Below are 21,687 nucleotides of genomic sequence, written 5' to 3' on the forward strand. Positions count from 1 at the left end.
TTGGTTACTACTATGTGGACATTTTTCTTTTGATCGTACGGCAAAGACTTGTGTTTTCTAAGGGATGAAACAAGAAGTAAATACGAAATGCATGAACAACCAGGTCGTAGCATAAGAAAATAAATCAGTTTTTGTTTCTGTATTTGACTGTAGGACGAAACGGCGCCCAGACAACACGTCACAGGCAGTTCCAATTCATATCTTTTACAATAGATCGTTTTCGTTCATGCGTCGCATATATGTCCAGAAAATTTAATCGAGTGTATGTGTGTATTTATATTCTATTTTTGGATTCTTATTTATAATAAATACAACGCTGCAGATTGGTCGTTAAAATTGAGTCTACGGTAAAATTGTTTTGACAGAACGCTCTTCTCCCCCTCACCGCTCATTTGATTTTGACTGTAAAGTCATCCCGACGTTCACCCACCAGATCACAAGAACTCAAATCTCACACGAGATACAAGCCGGTACCACCCGTGTACATTTTGATTTTCCACACGAGTGTTGTAAATAGGTTACAAGATAAGCCCGTGATGTCGCGGCGACTTTTCTTTACTAATGATTTTGATATTTTATCACGGGAATTTCCGTATAATAACCTGTACTTATAATATACAGTAAACTTTTTCATTGTCACCTCTATCAATTAGTCAATATTATATGGAAATTTTAGGGCAGTAGTAAATACACGTTCTGTTTACCGATTTATGACGGAAATATGAAAACCGAAGTCATTGACATCGTGTTTTCACACTTGTTATATTGCAGTCTGGAGGAGTAGTATGTATACAGAATGTGCATAGGAAGTTTCGTTCTCAGGTTTACTGTATACGAGATCAGTATCGTCAGACCGACGCAACGGAAACAGGCAAATAAACTTGAGTCGGCGTATTTTCTTCGCGACCGTTTAGCAACACTCTGGCCGTGTGTATCCGGTGGACTGCCGCCTTTTCTTGTTGGCCGTCATCAACTTGAATTAGTTCCGCGTCATATTTTTCCGACGATGTATAAATTGCCGAGCGCGCGATGTTTCAAATCATAGCACATGAAGACTGCTCTGTATTTGCTTGAAATTCAATTGCTATGTTATATTTAAACAAGCAAATTGTAATCCGTTCTTAGGGTGTCTATATCAGTTGTTGTTTTGTGGGATTAGCAGTACAGGGGAAGGATAAGCATTCATTTACTCAGTGGACAGAGGCGGAGTTAATTACCCATGAGCACTTGGTGCAATCCAAGGGATTGAGCGGTTCCCCTTTAAATCATATAGCGTATCATGGCGTAACTCTGGGCAGTGTAGTGTTTAATAATAATAATAATAATAATAATAATAATAATAATAATAATAATAATAATAATAATAATAATAATAATAATAATAATAATAATAATTTATTTATTTATTTATTTACCTAGAAAATATTTCATACAATACACACAATTGTACATGCAGCCTAGGTGAAATGGAATCTGAAATAACTTAAAAGCTAGTCGAGTCAGATCCCTGACATGACATGAATTTGATGACTTCACTACAGCACGTTTCGGTGTATTCATTGTAAATGCCAACAAAATGTGATTATGCATATAGTCTTTCTATTCCTTCTGTTATTAGAGATGCGTATTGCAGGAGCTGAAGTTCGGGCTGGTAACTATGGTAATTTCACAGAAAACAACCTATGTGGCGTAATAACTTCATCCATGGTAAATGAAAACTCCGTCTTCAATGTTAGTTGTATAGTGTATGGTCACCCTGTCCGAGCACAGTACGTCAGCTTACACATCAAAGGCATAGAGTCCTCCCTCTCTATCTGTGAAGTCGAGATATTCAGCAATGACGTCGACGGCAACTTAGACGCTGGTGGCGGCAGCGTAAACGTTAATGACAACAGCGAAGACGGTATCGGACTTGACGACGGGGATACGGGTGTCGCAACGCCTGACACTCCTGATGATAACATGGGTAATGTCGACACAGAAAATAATATCACAGTTACAAGTACAGGAGAGGAGCACAGCGGACCTGCGGAACCAGGTAAACCGAGTTTACTTTCACAAGTGGTGAAAATTCACGTAGACGTATGGTGAAAACCAAAAAAACACTGTGTAATCTCTTATATCAACCATATATGTAATTATGAATTCATATCATATTTACTAACTATTTTACTGCTCACTGAAAAAGCTTTACAAAAGTATGAAATAATTATTGTGCATGTGTTTCTTTTTATTCTCCTACATATACAAATAATATCATAGTGTGTACAGTACCAGCCGACTTGGGAAATGTTGCGTTTGAAAAACCGGCTACGCAAAGCTCAAGAAGAGCCGGTGCCAGTGCCGGCAGAGCTGTTGATGGAAACAGACATAGTGACTTCAAAATGAAATCATGCGCAATGACGCTGTACGAATATGAACCGTGGTGGCAGGTCGATTTAAGACAAGAATTCAGCGTGTTTCAAGTGTCCATAACGAATAGACAGGACTGCTGCGGTAAGATACCCCCCAAGATTATGTAACAGTGTTTATGTTTCATGGCTTCTTCTACATGGAACATGAAAATAATTATATTCTTAGACCTGTAAAAAATATTTTCTCGGACCTGTAAAAGAAATGCGCTTTAATGTAAACTGGCAATCTTAGCATATAAATTACCTTTTTCTATTTTTTTATTTCCCAGCACAGCGACTAGAAAACGCTGAGGTCCGAGTTGGAAATGATGGTAATATATTACAAAACGCTGTGTGTGGCTCCATATTGTCTGGGGCCATTGTAGCCCAGGAGTACATACAGATCATTTGCGCATGCGGGGCACCAATACCCGGACGTTACGTCACAGTGCAGCTCGTTGCTAAGCAAGAAGAGTTAACATTATGCGAAGTCGAAGTCTTTGGAAGACCCGTGCCATTAGAACAAAGTGGCGGTGGCGGAGGCGAGGTAGGCTATGATTGGATGCCTACACCGTTCCCAATGTATCCTGGATATTGGCGAGGAAGAGGAAACTACAGTACGTTACCTTTCACTATATTATTTTCTGCACATGCATTTTAAAATCATCCCGTTTTACATTGTAAACAACAGCGATCTGTTAAAGGCGGTGGTCGTCGCGCAGCGCGTGTTCGAATTTTACGTAAACTAACAATGTATTTTACGCGCGTTGTATACGTCGCTAAGAGTCCCATAATGAACAGGACGCAGCGTGACGACCAACGCCCTTTAAATATATAATTCCGCATATACCTATATTAATCCTTGCCATATTCAATGTATCCACACCGCACACTAGAAGAATATCCGGTGAAACGTCACTTTAAATGTATTTTTAATTTCTACTTTGTTTTCTTATGCACAACCCGTTAGGTTGTGATGTACCTGAAGATCTTATAGATATTGCACAAGGAATGCCAGTGCAGCAAAGCTCAGTATTTGGCAGAGCGGACGCCAAAAGAGCTGTCGATGGCAACCGGAACAGTGACTTTGCTGGAAATTCGTGCACGCGAACGGAGAAGGAATCTAATCCATGGTGGTTTGTAGACCTGAAACAATCCCAACCTGTGTATGTAGTGAGAATAACCAATAGGATGGACTGTTGCTGTAAGTGATAGTATGGTCTAGAATAAAATATCCATGATCGAATGGGTTGTTACTGTAAGTGATGTTAGTGTATGTAGTGAGGATAACCAATCGAATATGATGTTACTGTATTTGCTGACAGTGTATGTATTGAGGATAACCAATGGGAAGGATTGTTACTGTATTTGTTGATAGCGTATGTATTGAAGATAACCAACAGAAAGAACTGTTACTGTATTTGATGTTAGCGTATGTATTGAAGATAACCAATAGGAAGGACTGTTACTGTATTTGCTGACAGTGTATGTATTGAGGATAACCAATGGGAAGGACTGTTACTGTATTTGCTGATAGCGTATGTATTGAAGATAACCAACAGAAAGAACTGTTACTGTATTTGATGTTAGCGTATGTATTGATGATAACCAATAGGAAGGACTGTTACTGTATTTGCTGATAGCGTATGTATTGAAGATAACCAATAGGAAGAACTGTTACTGTATTTGCTGATAGCGTATGTATTGAAGATAACCAATAGGAAGAACTGTTACTGTATTTGCTGATAGTGTATGTATTGAAGATTACCAATAAGAAGGACTGTTACTGTATTTGTTGATAGCGTATGTATTGAAGATAATCAATAGGAAGGACTGTTACTGTAATTGCTGATAGTGTATGTATTGAAGATAAACAATAGGAAGAACTGTTACTGTATTTGCTGATAGCGTATGTATTGAAGACAACCAATAGAAAGAACTGTTACTGTATTTGATGTTAGCGTATGTATTGAAGATAACCAATAGGAAGAACTGTTACTGTATTTGCTGATAGCGTATGTATTGAAGATAACCAATAGGAAGAACTGTTGCTGTATTTGATGTTAGCGTATGTATTGAAGATAACCAATAGGAAGAACTGTTACTGTATTTGCTGATAGCGTATGTATTGAAGATAACCAATAGGAAGAACTGTTACTGTATTTGATGTTAGCGTATGTATTGAAGATAACCAATAGGAAGAACTGTTACTGTATTTGCTGATAGCGTATGTATTGAAGATAACCAATAGGAAGGACTGTTACTGTATTTGCTGATAGTGTATGTATTGAAGATTACCAATAAGAAGGACTGTTACTGTATTTGTTGATAGCGTATGTATTGAAGATAATCAATAGGAAGGACTGTTACTGTAATTGCTGATAGTGTATGTATTGAAGATAAACAATAGGAAGAACTGTTACTGTATTTGCTGATAGTGTATGTATTGAAGATAACCAATAGAAAGAACTGTTACTGTATTTGCTGATAGCGTATGTATTGAAGATAACCAATAGGAAGAATTGTTACTGTATTTTCTGATAGTGTATGTAGTGAGAATAACCAATAGAGTGGACTGTTACTGTATTTGCGGATAGTGTATGTATTGAAGATCACCAATAAAAAGAACTGTTACTGTATTTTCTGATAGTGTATGTATGAAAGATAATCAATAGGAAGGACTGTTACTGTATTTTCTGATAGTGTATGTAGTGAGAATAACCAATAGAGTGGACTGTTACTGTATTTGCTAATAGTGTATGTATTGAAGATAACCAATAGGAAGAACTGTTACTGTATTTTCTGATAGTGTATATGTAGTGAGAATAACCAATGGAGTGGCTTCTGCTGTAACTTGTAATATTGAATTTAGTGAGAATATTCAATTGGTTTAACTGTGATGATAATATGATGTAGTTAAACACTTTGTCGAAAATATTGATTGTTTAAAGCTGTATCATCAGATATATATTATTTGTATCATTTGACGTATGGTGTCGTATGTACCACAAATGAATCAATTAGGGTATTCGCAAGATATCTGGGTTAAGATTGTTCGCAAACAGCCGAACATTGCCGAGCATTTTGTAGGTTCGGCCCTGATCGAATTTTTAGCAGCTTGGGGTTCAACAAGTCCAGTGAACGTCTCTCTAATGCGGCCTGCCCATTTTTTCTAAAAAGTTGATAAGAAACAAGTCAGGGATTTTGTTTGATGAACATCCACATCTCTAGTTGTCCTGTCCTCTTCTTTCTAAATTTATACATGTTATAAGCGATTTCACAGCATCCGTTGCTACTGCATCCAGGAAATCATAGAATATGAAACATTTCATATTTGTAACGCTAGTTGTGTTGAGCATGTTCCAAAGCAAGATTCAAAACAGCGTTACATTACATATAAGATTTTAAGTATGAGGTATTCCAGATAAAGAAAAATCAACCAGTTTCTAACACGCTTAACTCGCGGGCGCCGAGCTTGGTGCATCTAATTCATCTAATTCCGTATTTTTAAGATTAGATTAAGTAATAGTAGGGGACCATTTGTGATATCAACATTCATTTTGTGTAATTTCAATCACGTTTCACTAATTGTACGAGCATTTCGCATACTCACCTTAACAAGTGTATAACGATCATCGTATACTCATTGTTTTCAGCTTTCAGGTTACAGGGTTTAGAAGTTAGAATAGGGGACAGTCGAAACTTTACGCAGAATGACCGCTGTGGTGTTAAACCAATCCCGTTCAGGACAGCTAAAAATGAGACGATCACTATCAAATGCAAGTGCCAGCGGCCATTAATAGGACGTTTTGTAAGCTTACATATCAACGATGATGCACGAACACTCACTCTCTGTGAGGTCGAAGTCTTAACCCGTGAGGACGAGGTGCTGCCAACACTGAGCTGGTTAACAACAAAACCTGCACCAGGAACCACAGAACCTTGTAAGATTAATTTTGTATGGTTATTGTACTTTATCTTCTTTAATCGATGTTATGCATTAATATTCATAGCATATGTATTTTACTCCATGATTAAACAAAACGAGTGTATAACTAAATATAATTATATTAGAGCGTTCACGCACAGCTCTTAGCCCGTGCTAAGGGTGAATGCTCAGCACGAGCTAAGGAACGCTAAGTACGAATTAAATCTGACCGTTTCAAAGACCCGGTCCAGTTATTTAGCACGGGCTAACGAAGTGTGCGTGAACATTGTATTCAATGTTCATTTGGAAGATTTACTATTATATTCATAATTAATCATTTCGACATGCCATTTTTCAACATGACAATCAATGCGAGAACATGTAGGGACATTGTTCCTTGAGAAAACTTAGCCCCTACTTCGTATAGCTACATATAATATTTCGCTTTATTTATTCAGGCGAATACGTTTTACTAATCATCCCGAAGTTTCAAAACTATTTCAAAAAAAAAACTATCATCACAACAAACCCATTCTCTTTTAATTTTACAAATATTTATAAATTTTACATTTTAAATTTATTTCTTTTGGCTGATGTATATGGTATATTTTCTTATGACGTCATTGTGCCCAGTGCCCATTGACTGGGTGATTGGTTCCACTGCCATTTAAATATTCAAATATTTATAAAAAAAAGAAGAGAATGGGTTTGTTGTCTCGGTAGTATATACCACAAAAAAGTGTGTACCAGCCAACTAACTAGAATATAGAGACGAGCAATTATGCCTTCGTTCAAGGAACATTACATAGTCTTACATTTTCTGTTATATCTGCATGCATAAACATATACCATATATTATATCTGTGCAGTGGTTTACAGCACCGTGTTAGTGGGGAATTATGTGTGTGACAGAAGTAGTAACTAAATATTATAATACAGATGCGAAATGGTAAAAACGTAAATTCTCTCAGCCAATCGTAGACAAGTAATTATTAACTGTATCATTTCATGTATTGTCCGCCAGCTTGCCTTCCCCCTGAAGGACTTCTAAACGTTGCAATGATGAACCTTGCTGTTACACAAAGCTCAGTAAAAGCCGATGGAACCCCGGATAAAGCAATAGATGGAAACACAAATGGGAACTATTCCGAAGGCTCTTGCACTCGTACAGAATACGAAACGAGTCCGTGGTGGCTGCTCGATTTTGGAGTGTCCGCTGATATCTATCAAGTTAGCATATCAAACAGGATAGACTGCTGCTGTAAGTGCTTTTACACGTGACCTTGAACTTGAGCTGTGGTTTATTCGCATGCTGGTGCAGACACAGCAGCTACGGCTAATACATAATACTTTCTTACGAGCTAATTCGTGAGGTTTGGTCTAAAATTTTATTCATGAACCGATTTTTTTGGCTATTCTGTCTCATATAATGAAACATAATTACAGAAAGCCCGGGAAGTCGCTATATTTTAAAATTGATTTTTGAGTATGTTCCAACAATGACAATGCTCCGAAATTTTAACACTATCTAGCCAAGACTGTCTAGATGAGAAAAAGCAAAAAAAAAAAAAAAAAAAAAAAATCACGAAAAGTGCCCACGAACCTGCATCTCTACCTTAAGATTTGTTTGACTTCATTGTAAAAATAAAAGTATGTAGGATGGACACTTTTTGAGGTCAAAAACCCCCCACCCCCAAACTAAAGCAAATAAGTTTTTTATCCGACATCGATCTTTTGACATCTTCCCTAAATTATATTGTTTTTCAATATAGAGACGTATTGTTATTTTAATGATTTTCTACGATTGTAACAATCTTGCTTCAGCATACAGATTGAAAGGGGCTTCCGTTCACATTGGTGACAACATGAACATCTCAGCTAACCCGAAGTGTGGTGACACTATCTATGGCGCCGCCATGCAGGATTCGACGATACAGTTAATATGTAACTGTGGTCTACCATTGTCTGGACGCTATGTGGGAATACACATTCAGGATAAGGAGCAAACACTGACGCTATGTGAAGTGGAAGTTTGGGCATTGGAAGAAGTAGTCCCTCCAACGATTCCACCGATTATTACAACCCAGACACGTAAATATATTACTTTATTCGTGTAGGTTCCCGTTGCACCGCGCATGCGCGACATTTGTGTTGATAAACATCGATGTTCCCACAATCCAATGCGCGCTTTTAAAGAAAATCACAAGAATTAGGTTTGACCTGGGCGTGGCTTGCACTAATTGCCGCCGGTGACTCTATCACTACCTTCCAATCACCTAAAAATCCTAATTAAAGCCTGGCAACGTCTCAGTTTATTCTCATTGATATGTGCCAAAGGCAAATACGCCATTTTTGTTTATATGAGACCCATATCACGCGCATGCGTGGCGCGACGACCACCGCTTGTAATGTGAGGAAATATGGTGACAGCGAGCAGTCTATTCCAAGCAAGAATTGCAGAGTGTTCAGTATTAACCCACAGATTGTTCAAGAGTTTGATCTTGGCGGAAATTATTCCCAGTCTCAAAAGTCGGATTTCAAGACAACTTCATTTGTCATCAAATTGCACGCACTCACACATGCCACACTAAGTCTGTAGACATGAAATATTTGTAATATTTTACAGCGTGTGATGTATACCCTGATGACTTAGTGAATGTCGCCACCGGACGACCTGCTATGCAGAGCTCAACGGAATCATTCGGTAATGCCGGGAACGCGGTAGATGGTAACAAGAATAATAGCTTTAGTATGAAATCTTGCACAAAAACGAAGGCAGAAAACGAGCCATGGTGGACCGTAGATCTCAGGAAAACACGGGAAGTATTCCACGTAACCATCACGAATAGATATGATTGTTGCTGTAAGTAGATGACAATATTGTTTTGATTCCACTTCCCTCCCTGTCTAGTTATGTAGCGGGCCTTCCTGGTATTGTATCTATATGACCACTCTTCTTTGCAGAGTCTTCGAGCTTGTGATCTGACCTCGGGAGCCACAGAGAGCCGCAACGAGTGGGGGCGTTCCTTTTCGACAACCTAGCTTAGTGATAAAAGACTTAAGTCTCTGCGAAAGAGAATGCACATGACGCCTCTCGCCCTTTGCATTATTCAATAGCGGGAGTTAGAAACACTTTTCTAAGAGAATTCATAGGATTTTCAGAAAGGAAAAAAAAATATGCCTAACGCAGAGGTCACGTGTTCGAGATCGGCGTATAGATATGGGCATCACAAACAGAGATGGTTACTGGTTGGATGAAGTTGCACTAACTTATTAATATTAATTAACGTTTGACGATGTCGCCATATCGCTTCAATTTGAATTCTACCAGACATTCACAGTAATTGCAGAAATATTTTTTTTTGCTTTCAGCTTTCAGACTTAGAGGTGCTGAAATCCGCATAGGTGACTCCAGGAACATTACTGCCAACACTCGATGTGGGAAGTATATTACGTCAGAGGAGGCGCAGACGGAAACTATCGACGTAATCTGCAACTGTGGAGAGCCAATCAGTGGACGATTTGTTAGTATACACCATATAAATAAGACGCAGATTCTGTCTCTGTGTGAGGTTGAAGTCTGGGCGACCGGTCCCAGTCACTTCACGACACTTGTACCGTTTACAACAGTTACGACAGAAACATGTAGGTATTATTTGGTTGTATTAAAAACAATATTTACCATCACGATGAAAATATGATTACCATGGAAACGCGTTCTGCGTTTCTTCATACCTACTGTACCATGAAAATATTAGTATGGCAGAAGCCTTCTCAATGGTTTATTGTACAAACCACGGAGCTATAGTTCCGCGACTACGTGTATTTTTGTTATACGGTGTCGAATGTGTTACTACTGGCTAAATATTATACAATAATTGTACAAGAGTAATTTAAGAAAAAAAATATCACAATGGTTTGAACACATTTGCACACAAATATGCTGTTTTTTTATTTGTTAAAGTATGTGACGCCGTCCCCGATGACCTAGAAAACGTGGCCATCGGACGACCTGTAATGCAGAGTTCAACTGTCTCCTTTGGTAAGGCAACGAATGCTGTAGATGGCAACACAAACAGCAATTTTAGCAAGGAGTCATGCACGAAGACCCAAAAGGAGTTCGAGCCATGGTGGGTCGTAGATCTCAGAAGAACACGAGAAGTCTTCCATGTGACTATCTCAAATAGATTTGATTGTTGTTGTAAGTAGGTGCAAGTAATAATGCAGTTTAAAGCGGGAGGGTCGTCACCTGCGCACGCATGGGAATTGAGTCCCAAGCGATGATAGCAACACACGCTAAAAACGCAAAGGCTCATGGGTAGACGCTTGTTTGTAAACAATGAAACGCTATGGCCATTTGACGCACGCGCAGGTGACGACTCCCCCGATTTAATATTGTTCTCAGCTTCATGGTAGTAGGAAGCACCTTTTTACTAGCATCGTTCATTTTCACCATATATATGTTTGTCAGAACCGATCATTTGTTTGTGAAGTGAAACAAGCACTGTTTTGTATACAGTGCAATAAGGAACGCTGTACCGTAGTTTATAAACTTATTTATAACAACTGGTAAATACCGATAATCAGCTTTCATTTAAATTTAAATATATAATAATGATTGGCTATATTGTCTACGCCAATAATACACGCGCAAGCCTTCAAGTGACATAGCAACTGGGACCGCACACTTATTCAAATGAAGCGTGCTTATTGGATAAAGATGCACTATCTTATTAATATTAATTAAACTCGTGATGCTGTCGCCATATCGTTTCTGGATTGTTAAATTTGAATTCAATCTGATATACGGATTTACGCCTTTCACGGTAATTGCTAAATTCTTTTTTGCTTTCAGCTTTCAGACTTAGAGGTGCTGAAATTCGTATAGGTGATTCCAGGAACATCACTGCTAACACTCGATGTGGGAAGTATATTACGTCAGAGGATGCACAGAAAGAAACAATCGACGTAATCTGCAACTGTGGAGAGCCAATCAGTGGACGGTTTGTCAGTATACAACTTACCAATAAAACACAACCGCTGTCCCTATGTGAAGTTGAAGTCTGGGCAGTCGGCCCCAGTCACTTTACAACCCTTGTACCACCAACACTAGCCACGACAGAAATATGTAAGTAATGCGATATTGCTGCGGCGTATTGTTTCTACTTCGCTATTATATCGCTAATATAACTTTTGGGAAATCCATCAGTGATATCTACATCTATGAAAAAAATGTAATTATGCAAACATCCTTCAAAATGTTCGTCAAATTTCTTTTATTTGGAGGTTAAACACGCCACTAACATTGCGACTTCAGCGCTTGAAGGAGTTAGAATCCCGTGATTGTAAACTGTTTTTTCTCGGTATTTTGGCTTTTATCTCCTGCTAAATTATTACTACAAGTATGAAAATTATGTATAATGATAAGGTTATCACAACAATATCGAAAGGTGGTCACAAAGGCAGTAACTACGCGTTAGTCAACACGTTCACCGCTCTGTCCCGGTGTTGCATTGACAACGACTATATACATCTAATTCTTTCACTCTTTGAAAGCCTTTGAAAACTAAAACGGCATTATTCCAAGAAAAAAATATACTTACATCATAGGATCATATTTTCTAAACTAGCTACGCTACAATTGGTATTTAGCGCGCACTGCATCAACCAGAGGCAGCATTGTCATTGTGCACAATTAATATAATGTAAAATACAACATATTTATGAAAGAGACCTTATTTCAAATTGCTGACGATAACTCGTAGAGAGAGAGAGAGAGTCAAGTGACTTGTCTTCGTCCCTTTAAATAATGTTAAGTTCTCTGTTGTCATTGTGTCCACTGTTTGCTCCACCTATGTAACCGTGAAATTCGAGAAAATGGCGGTAGAGAATAGAATATTAGTTAGGGGCAAAAAAAAGTCTCATGACTCTGAACGAGAACTCGGCGGCCATTTGAGAATAGGGTATATTGTAACAGGGTAAACTTTCGTTTTAATAGCTGTCACACTGCGCTTGAATTAAGGTTTAGTATGTGTATTGTAGAAACCACACAGCACTAATAATTACAAGTCGGGTACGATTTCTTACATGCCCTTGCACACACATATCGGATAGTTTTCCTTCATAACGTGTTTTTGTCGTTAATTTTATACCAGCTTGTATCGTTCCTGATGGTTTGATCAATGTAGCTACCCTCAAACAGGCGAGACAGAGTTCGTATCAACGGGACGCAGATGCAGACAGAGCGGTGGATGGTAACCATGATAGTCATTTTCTTGGCCGATCATGTACCATGACAGACCGAGAACAAAATCCATGGTGGCTAGTGGACCTCAGTGCATCACGGGATATCTACCACGTGACAATCACCAACCGAGTGGATTGTTGTTGTAAGTTCTCGTTATCGTTTTTTATGTCAACTGGCTGTAAAATAACATTTTAGAAGTTATGCTTTTCGTACAGTTCTTAGTATATGTTTTAATCAAAAACAAGTTAAGATAGATTGCACAATGTTTTGTTTTCGAGTATCGACTCGCTGTTTCTGTTTTCCGATATTCGTTTCGAAACTAATTAACAAAGACACGCATCATGGTATTATATGAATGCGAATATGGTAATTTTCAGTTCGTGAGAACTGTCTTACTATAATTTATCAGCAACTTATCTTACTATTGTGATGAATCTTTACTGTAATGTCACAGACGTCACGCATTTCTTATACGCGACTATAAGTCATTTTATATGCGTTTTACAACTGTGTTATGTAAAGCGATACCAATTCCCTACTAATTAATTACAGAAATGGTTTTAAGATTTTTGTCGCTTACATTCACGCCCTTTTTAAATCAAGGCAATCAAATACAATGACTTTTGCTGTCCCAAATTTGAAAATAATAATTTTTGATCATTATGCTTTCAACTCAATCTTCACTTTCTATGGTATTTTCTTTTATTTCTTAATTAATGGAGAAAGAAACAAACGTTCTATTGTAGAGTATGTTGTTTATAGTGGGGTATTTTGTTTGAATACGAAAATGAGTAATTTGACGTTACGCATGTTTTGTATTCGACTTTGCCTAGGCTCCTTTTATCACGATAAATATACGCGATTCAAATTGACACGGATTTATATCCGTTCAATTATGTATATTATCATTACACAGCTTTTCGATTGAGGGGTGCAGAAATCCGCATCGGAGACAGCGAGGTTTTATCGGAGAACAGCAAATGTGGCGACAAAGTGACTAGCGAGAGTGCGCAGAAGGAAGTCATTGACGTCATCTGCAACTGCGGAAAGCCAATCAGTGGAAGTATTGTCAGTATACATATCGAAGATCGGACACAGATTTTGACACTGTGTGAAGTAGATGTCTGGGTGTCTGGGAGTGTCACAACGGACGCTCCTAAACTCACAACAGTTCCACGTAAGATGAATTGTTTTCAAACCAGTTGTTTATATATAACACTACACGCACATATGAGGGATATCTCAGGAGGAGAGTTGCATCGGTAATTATTCATAAAAACGCCATTAAATTCCATGTTTCTTCAGAGAAATTGTGTCTCAACAGGAGACCCTTATCATAGGGAATAATAAGTGAATATTTTTTGAAGAAACACGAATGGTCTACATCTAGCTATTTGGCCAAATTTTTACAATCTATCGGCCACGATCATCAATACTGTAAAATTACTAATTTTCACTGGGTTTAAATTTCACAGATTTAGCTTTTCAGGCATATTCAGTGGGTTTTAAATTCACAGTTTAGATAATGTGTTCTATGGTTTTAATTTAGCGCATTTTTCAGTCAGCGAAATAAGCAAAAATAAAACCCAGTGAATAATTAAAGCGGGAGGGTCGTCACCTGCGCACGCGCGGGAATTGAGTCCCAAGCGATGATTACGAAACACGCTAAATACGCAAAGGCGTTTCTAAACAATGACACAATGTCCATCTGACGCGTGACGACTCCGCCACATTAACCCTTTTACAGTAATTCGATGTATTTTGTGTACACTCCGGAATATCCAATATAGTAATTTTATTTTAAATGGTTTTCATTTTTCAGCCTGCATTTCACCAACTGGGCTAGTTAACATCGCAATCGGACGACCCGTGCGACAAAGTTCAACAGATTGGCCAGCGGTCGCTGAACGGGCTGTGGATGGTAATAAAAACAGCAATTACTCCGGAAAGTCGTGTTCAAGTACAACTGATGAGTTCGCGCCATGGTGGCAGCTTGATCTTGGAAAGTCTCGCGATGTTTACCACGTGACTATAACAAATCGATATGACTGTTGTTGTGAGTACGCTTGTTGCGTTGTGATTGTGTCATTCTTTGAGTGTATGTGTCACTTCTGCTTGTTGTTTAGCTACTCTTCACCTTCGCTAATTTCAAGATCAAGTCAATCTAACAAGTCCATTAGAATTATTGTGTGATCGCTAAACTCACTCTAAATTCATGCGTTCAAACAAAGTCGCTAAAATAACAGTGTTATTATCTAGTTTATTTATTTATTTATTTATTTATTTATTTATTTATTTATTTATTTATTTATTTATTTGTTTGTTTATTCATTTGTTTATCTATATGTTTGTTTATTTATTTATTTATTTATTTATTTATTTATTTATTTATTTATTTATTCATGAATTCATACATGCATGCATACATTCATTCATTCATTCATTTTCATTCATTCATTCATTCATTCATTCATTCATTCATTCATTCATTCATTCATTCATTCATTCATTCATTCATTCATTCATTTATTCAGCCAAGAGATTACAATCGTCTGAGATTCGTGTTGGTGATTATCTAAATTATACACATAACGCGGTGTGTGGTGGTAAAGGTATATCATTTAAAGAAGCAAAAAACGAGACTATTGATATCACGTGTGGCTGCCACGAGCCAATCAGAGGCAGGTACATCGGCATATCCAGTATACGAACGACGATGTTAACTTTATGCGAGGTCGAAGTTTGGACAGATCCTGTGGATAACGATTTACACACGACACTACCGCCACCCTGGACCGGACTTGCTACTACTACCAGTGGTCCGATAACAACAACACCCTCTCGTAAGCAATGTTTTGTCACTTTGTACTGTCTTCACATCTATCCCACACATCAAATATAAGCTTTTCTGTGTTTATGGACTGCGGAATGTTGTTCATGAGAGTAAAAATCAACCAGAGGACATAAATGCAATGATATAATATAATTTAATTACAAATTTGTATTTTTGTTTCTTTCTTTTTTCCACCGCTCTTCTCTATTTATGCTATTATATAATGTAATATTATATGTTTATATCATGACAACGAAATAAAAGAATATTTAAATATAAAAAGATGAGAGAATAGGGAATACGCATAAGCGCAGTTGTATGTATCTATTACTAATATGACATTTGGACTTTGTCAAATACGTGACGGTCACGTGATGTTACACCTAACAATGATCATAAATTGATTGGTTCCTTGTTTTTTTATCGTAGCCTGCGTTTTGCCTGACGTTTTGTTGAACATAGCACGTGGGGAACCGACAACACAGAGCTCAGTACACGGAATGGGTCGACCAGGAAAGGCAGTCGACGGGAATTCCAACAGTAACAGTCATGAAGGGAGATCCTGCACCCAGACAGAAAAAGAGATGGCGCCATACTGGATGGTCGATCTCGGCAGGCCACGTAGCGTATTTAAAATCACGTTAACAAACAGAATGGACTGCTGTTGTAAGTATCAGTAACGCAGTGCTTGCCGGTAAATACTACAATGATATAGTCATTGAGGGCGCTATTTGTCGACTGTTATCTACATGTATTACCTCAGTGCTTTGATTTAGGGATTGAATTTATAGTTGCGCCCCATAATTCAGTATCACAATTCAGTCAATCTGATCCTCGTTTAAAGAGCGCCGGTCCTCGCGCCGTGCCCATTTCAATATGGGACTCATAGCGACGTACACAACGCGTGTAAAATACATTGTTTATTTACATGAAATTCGAACACGCGCTGCGCGACGACCACCGACCTTTAAGTTTGTCAATATTGGTGTACTTTTCACAACATTCCTAGCGAAATAGATCGTTATTTCGATCTAGTCTATACTATGCAACATTAAATAGTAATGTTAATTAAGGAATAATGATGAAGAAAACGCTCTATTGTTTGTCAATATTGTGACCAAAACTTTGTTTTATCTAGCCTATAGACTGAAAAATGCTGAAATACGTGTGGGGGATAGTGCAAATATTACAGACAACACCGTGTGCGGCGATCGTATATCGGAAGAAGATGCTAAGCTGGAGACGACTGATCATATCTGCGGCTGTGGATACCCTATAATCGGACGATATGTCAGCGTGCAGATCGTTGATATGCCCGACCCGCGCGTGTTGACGTTATGCGAGGTCGAAGTTTTTGGTGTCTTCGAAGCAACTACCACTCCGGCACCAACTACTGCTTTTGGTGAGTATGATTTAGTGACAGCATAGTGTATTTGGTATGGGTGCTATAACAGAATTTAACATTTAGCAGAATATCTGACACACAACTGTAAGCACAGTCCCTCAACACTGTTGAGGGACTGTGCTGTAAGTTATAACCAGTTTTGAAAATGAGGTTTTCGGGGTTCACGTTTTAATGATCATAAACCTTCTTGTTTGCATACAACTTGGAAATAAAGCAAGACTCAATTAAACGATCGTCCATCTGCGGTTTGACGTGTTTTGTAATTATATATTTAGCCTAATTTGCGTAACAATTTATACGATTTAGCGGGTTCGATGATTTCAAATATTACGCCTAAACCTGCGCATGCGTCAGATGGTCATAGTGTGCCATTGTTTACAAACAAGCGTCTACCCATGAGCCTTTGCGTTTTAGCGTGTGTTGTTATCGTCGCTTGGAACTCAATTACCGCGTGTGCGCAGGTGACGACATCCCTCTTTAAATGTAAAGAACTTACATAAGGTAGAAGCTTACTCATAAATAAAAAAAACAGAATTTATTCATTTTGCAATAAATTGTACTCCAAGGCAATATAACGATATTGACCTAAAAAAAGTTTGGGGTCACCAGCATTTTTTTCGAGAAATTGATGGTTGTATTTTAGTGGAAAGTCGCCATTTTGACACTATTATAACACTTTTACCACAGTTTCCTATGGCAGAGATATTATGCAATATCTCAAAACCTAGCCTGGTGACATAGGCTGAAAAAATCATATATGTTAATGATAGGGTACATTTTGTTGTTCTGAATTATTTAAAAAATCTGGGTTTTAAAAAGTGTCAAAAAATGCAATTTTTCTTTAATATTGTGTTCTATGCAATTGTTCTAAAAATAGCAATTTTCAAGGCATATTAGGACACATTTCTCAAAAAGCATAACTGTAACACACTGTAATACTATTTCATTGTACCACGAGACATTAGCTTCATGATTGTACATAATAAACTAATTAATTATGCGACTTATGACCAAATTTGTCAGAAATTATGACTAGGCTTCTACCTTAATTCCCGCGTGTGCGCAGGTGACGACATCCCTCTTTAAATGTAAAGAACTTACGTCACGTTTGGTTTAGAAACTGAATCACGTAAGGTGAATTCATTTGAGGAAACGGATCTCCATGCGTGATTTAAACTTAGTCGAACACCACTGTTAGAAGGCGATATTTCTTAGATTAAGAGCCCCTATTCACGTTTTGCGCACGTATGGTACACAGTACTGGTTGGCAGAAGACGGGCGTTCGCAACCGTAGGTAAAATAACGGCATTGTTGGTTGCTAATAAATATACATGTACGTACGTGTTCCTGTTAATAAAACAACTTATGGGTGATGTTTTCGCAGCAGATATTGATAGATAGTGCTGATCAGTATGCGACATGCAAACATATAACTTCCGTCACGTATCATTGTTTTTTCTGTAATAATAGCGTGGCTCATTTTCATGATCGAGTGATATTTCATCTTGTTTTGCTTTTAGTGTGCCCTCTACCCGATAATCTTGTCAACGTTGCTATCGGTATGCCCGTATCACAAATATCTACTAGGGCGAACGGCAATGCGGAGAACGCTGTTGACGCTGATAAAAACAGTGATTATGCTGCACGCTCGTGTTCGCAAACAAGGAAGCACCATGAACCGTGGTGGGTCGTGGATTTGGGGGAGTCACGTGGTGTATATAAAGTGGTAATAACCAATAGAATGGACTGCTGCTGTAAGTAGTTTTTTGGGACTTTTAAATTACTACAACATAGACAACCACATTCATATACAAATGTTGAGTATATTTGATAGACAACCTGAGATATCAGCAATGCCTTTTACCTATAAAAGTTATTAATTCTCAATTGCATTCGGGTTGTATACGCGATTAATTTAATATACGGATTTATAGCACATGATATGATTACTACAATTCTGGACGACTCAATCGTGTACTATAATAAGTAAATTTCGTGTAAAATATGCACTTATGTTTTCCGTATTAAAACACCCTTCTTATCCTAATACCCTTATTGTGCACAAAAACAAACATTGAATCACATTTATTTCATTTCTTTACAATTTTTGTCTAAACATTTTGCATTTTGCATTTATGCATTTATTTATTTAATTGAACATTTCTGCCTTTTTACGTCAGCTTCAAAGTTGGCTAATGCCGAAGTACATATTGGTGACAGTGAAACTGTAGATGACAACAAACTGTGTGGAGCGCGCCTAACAAAACGAGATGTTTTAGATCAGGAAACTGTCGAGGTCGTCTGCAACTGTCCCAATGCAGTGATGGGACGTTACGTCAGTATACAGTTAAAAGAAGTGGTCCAGGTATTATCGCTGTGTGAGGTGGAGGTGTACGTTTTATTATAAAACTAATCATGATCATTCGTTGGTACTGTCTATTCCAAAAAAGCCAAAAATTGTTAAAAATTTTACAGTTTTGAATTAAATAAACTAAGCTTCTGGGACGAAAATTTAGTTATTAATGTGCCCTGACACGCTTGAATCTTATATGTCACGTTTTTAATTAGGAATTTACAGAGAACGACATCGCGGTGATTTTTACCTGTTGTTATAGCGCATTATGGTACTTACTGATGACGATGTTGAAATTTAGTCGAAATGCATTCTTTCGCAGCACGGCGACGTTTAAAATGATGTCTGTATGAGTACTTTGCAACTGTTGTTTGTTGTGTGAAATTAAGAATAATTTACAATTATTTTCTTTACGAAACGTAACCGAAATTCAAGTTACATTTTCGTATATCAACACCCTACATGCTCAATATTGGCACGCCATTTGTAATTGTGACGTCATTGGAATATAACATATTTGATGCGTTGACACTATATATATATTGAAACACTATTGTAATATCAGTGTGGTTGAATCGACACAATGTTTGGGAATGTCAACGACTGTGATGATAATGATTGAGAAGTTTAATTTTCTGGTGAAGGTGTCATTGGTTGGGTAAGTCTTTTAGAGTTAATATGTTTTGTAGTACGATGGTCGTCTCTTTATTTGATGTGATCATATCATAGTAATAAAATCATTTTGGTCAAAACATTTGATTTTATATTTGGCTTTTGTTTTATGTGGAGCGTTGACAAGATTAATACAGCTAACAGCATTTGCAAGCAAATATTATCAACGACTTATTCCATTCTCGTGGAGTGGATAGTCAGGGTTGTGTACATTTCAACTGACTACATTGACACGTGAATTCGAGGGCGTTTTGTCATTATCATTAAACTAACCATGTTTATATTATTATATTGTTTTTATTGATAACCAACACAAAGACAATAGAGAAGAAATAAATCACCTATAACCAATCTTAAAATGTGGAAAACGCTGTTGCGAACAGAAAAATTGAAGATGTGACCTTGGCCGTAACAATTAGTTTGCTCCTAAAACAGATATGGTATTTATTAAATGACCAATGTGCATGTGACTTTCAAATTTGCGTGAACGGTGTATATTAAATTCGAAATTCTAGTATAAGCCATGTAGACGGCAACAATTATATACCATTTGTTTTCGTAATGAAGAAGAATATACGAGTTGTTATATCATTATACTATAATACCACACACCAACCATTCATTAAATAAAGCATAATTTAGACGAGTCTCGGTTTTTCGTTTCTATGGGAAGCCCATTATTTCCACCTCACATAGAGTCAACACTTGTGTCATGTCCTGCAACTGTATAGAGACGTATTTCCCCTTCATTGCTTCACATCCACACCTTACAGCAATAGTTTCCTTGTCGACCATTTGTCTTGACAGTGGTTCACCACAGAGGGCGTTTTCCGATATATTCTCGCTGTCTCCAATACGAATTTCGGCACTGTCAAGTCTCCACGCTGTAAGATCAATGACAAATAGATAATTTCTCTCTTTATATCAATATATATATCACGCACAACAAATGCAATAAACGTGGCAATATTTCACATATTCTAGTGATACTTACAGCAACAATCCATTCTGTTTGTGATAATAACTTGATAAACATCTTTAGATTCACCAAGATCCACCTTCCACCAAGGACTCAACTCCGAAGCGGTTTGGGTACACGACAACGCGTTATAGTCGCTGTTTTTGTCTCCGTCAATTGCTTTTTCAGCACCTAACTTCCTCTTTGTTGAACTCTGTGACACTTGATTCCCGCTGGCAAGCTCAATCAGTCCACCGGGCAGCTGGCATTCTTCAGGTGGAGCAGCAGCCCAGACTTCAACTTCGCATAAAGTCAGGAACTGCGTTCTATCTATAAGTTGAATGCTGACGTATCGACCGTTGAGTGGTGTATCACAACCACAGGTGACATTAACGGTACGCTCCCTAGCATCTCGTCCACGCAGTGGCCCACCTCCACAGACGGCGTTCTCCTCAAAGTTGGGACTATTTCCAACTCTTATCTCAGCGGCTTTCAAGCGGAAGTCTGATGGAACAAATAATAATAATAAATTACATTATATATCGACGGAAGCAAACACACATTCTGTCGTTTTTCGCATTTTTACACTTCTTACGTTTCACGAAATAAAGTGTTTTTTTTTCATTATTGTGGAAGGAAAACAACATACAGCAGCAATCTTCTCTGTTGCTAATAGTGATCATGTGAATGTCACGTGATTCCTCTAAATCAATCATCCACCATGGCTCATACTCTTTTTTTGTCATTGTACATGATCTTCCAGTCTTGAAGTTGCCATCTTTGTTTCCGTCTACAGCTCTGATAGCCACAGCACCCCTTCTGACTGAGCTCTGACTAGTCTGCACCAGCCCCGAAGCCACCTCAACCACTGGTGGCAATACGCAAGCTGAAGAAGACA

The 21,687-nt window shown here is 37.9% G+C and overlaps 3 protein-coding genes across 3 annotated transcripts in view; 2 read left to right on the forward strand and 1 right to left on the reverse strand.

Annotated features, from left to right (window-relative positions):
* Positions 1-1,962: 1,962 nt before the first annotated feature.
* On the forward strand, positions 1,963-12,763 carry LOC146735441 (uncharacterized). Its single transcript, XM_085506310.1, has 12 exons — positions 1,963-2,038; positions 2,263-2,496; positions 2,684-3,010; positions 3,364-3,597; positions 6,050-6,337; positions 7,346-7,582; positions 8,146-8,412; positions 8,948-9,184; positions 9,694-9,966; positions 10,286-10,522; positions 11,177-11,449; positions 12,477-12,763. The coding sequence occupies exons 1-12, from the start codon at positions 1,963-1,965 to the stop codon at positions 12,761-12,763; spliced, it is 2,970 nt and encodes a 989-aa protein (XP_085362436.1).
* Positions 12,764-15,090: 2,327 nt separating this feature from the next.
* LOC146735442 (uncharacterized) lies at positions 15,091-19,913 on the forward strand. The gene is made up of 5 exons (XM_085506360.1): positions 15,091-15,411; positions 15,831-16,067; positions 16,540-16,803; positions 18,327-18,560; positions 18,987-19,913. Exons 1-5 carry the CDS (start codon positions 15,285-15,287, stop codon positions 19,211-19,213), a joined length of 1,089 nt encoding a protein of 362 aa, XP_085362486.1. The 5' UTR covers positions 15,091-15,284; the 3' UTR covers positions 19,214-19,913.
* Positions 19,914-20,108: 195 nt separating this feature from the next.
* LOC100373294 (uncharacterized) overlaps positions 20,109-21,687 on the reverse strand; it is a 42,639-nt gene continuing 41,060 nt past the window's right edge. The window contains exons 70-72 of the mRNA XM_085506311.1: positions 21,439-21,675; positions 20,826-21,293; positions 20,109-20,715 (exon numbers count right to left, since the gene is read on the reverse strand). Of these exons, the coding sequence (XP_085362437.1) occupies positions 20,495-20,715; positions 20,826-21,293; positions 21,439-21,675 (926 nt within the window). The 3' untranslated portion in view covers positions 20,109-20,494. The remainder of the gene's footprint in view (positions 20,716-20,825; positions 21,294-21,438; positions 21,676-21,687) is intronic.

This window comes from Saccoglossus kowalevskii, chromosome 12 (assembly GCF_978046115.1).
Source record: "Saccoglossus kowalevskii chromosome 12, keSacKowa6.1, whole genome shotgun sequence".
Taxonomy (NCBI): domain Eukaryota; kingdom Metazoa; phylum Hemichordata; class Enteropneusta; family Harrimaniidae; genus Saccoglossus; species Saccoglossus kowalevskii.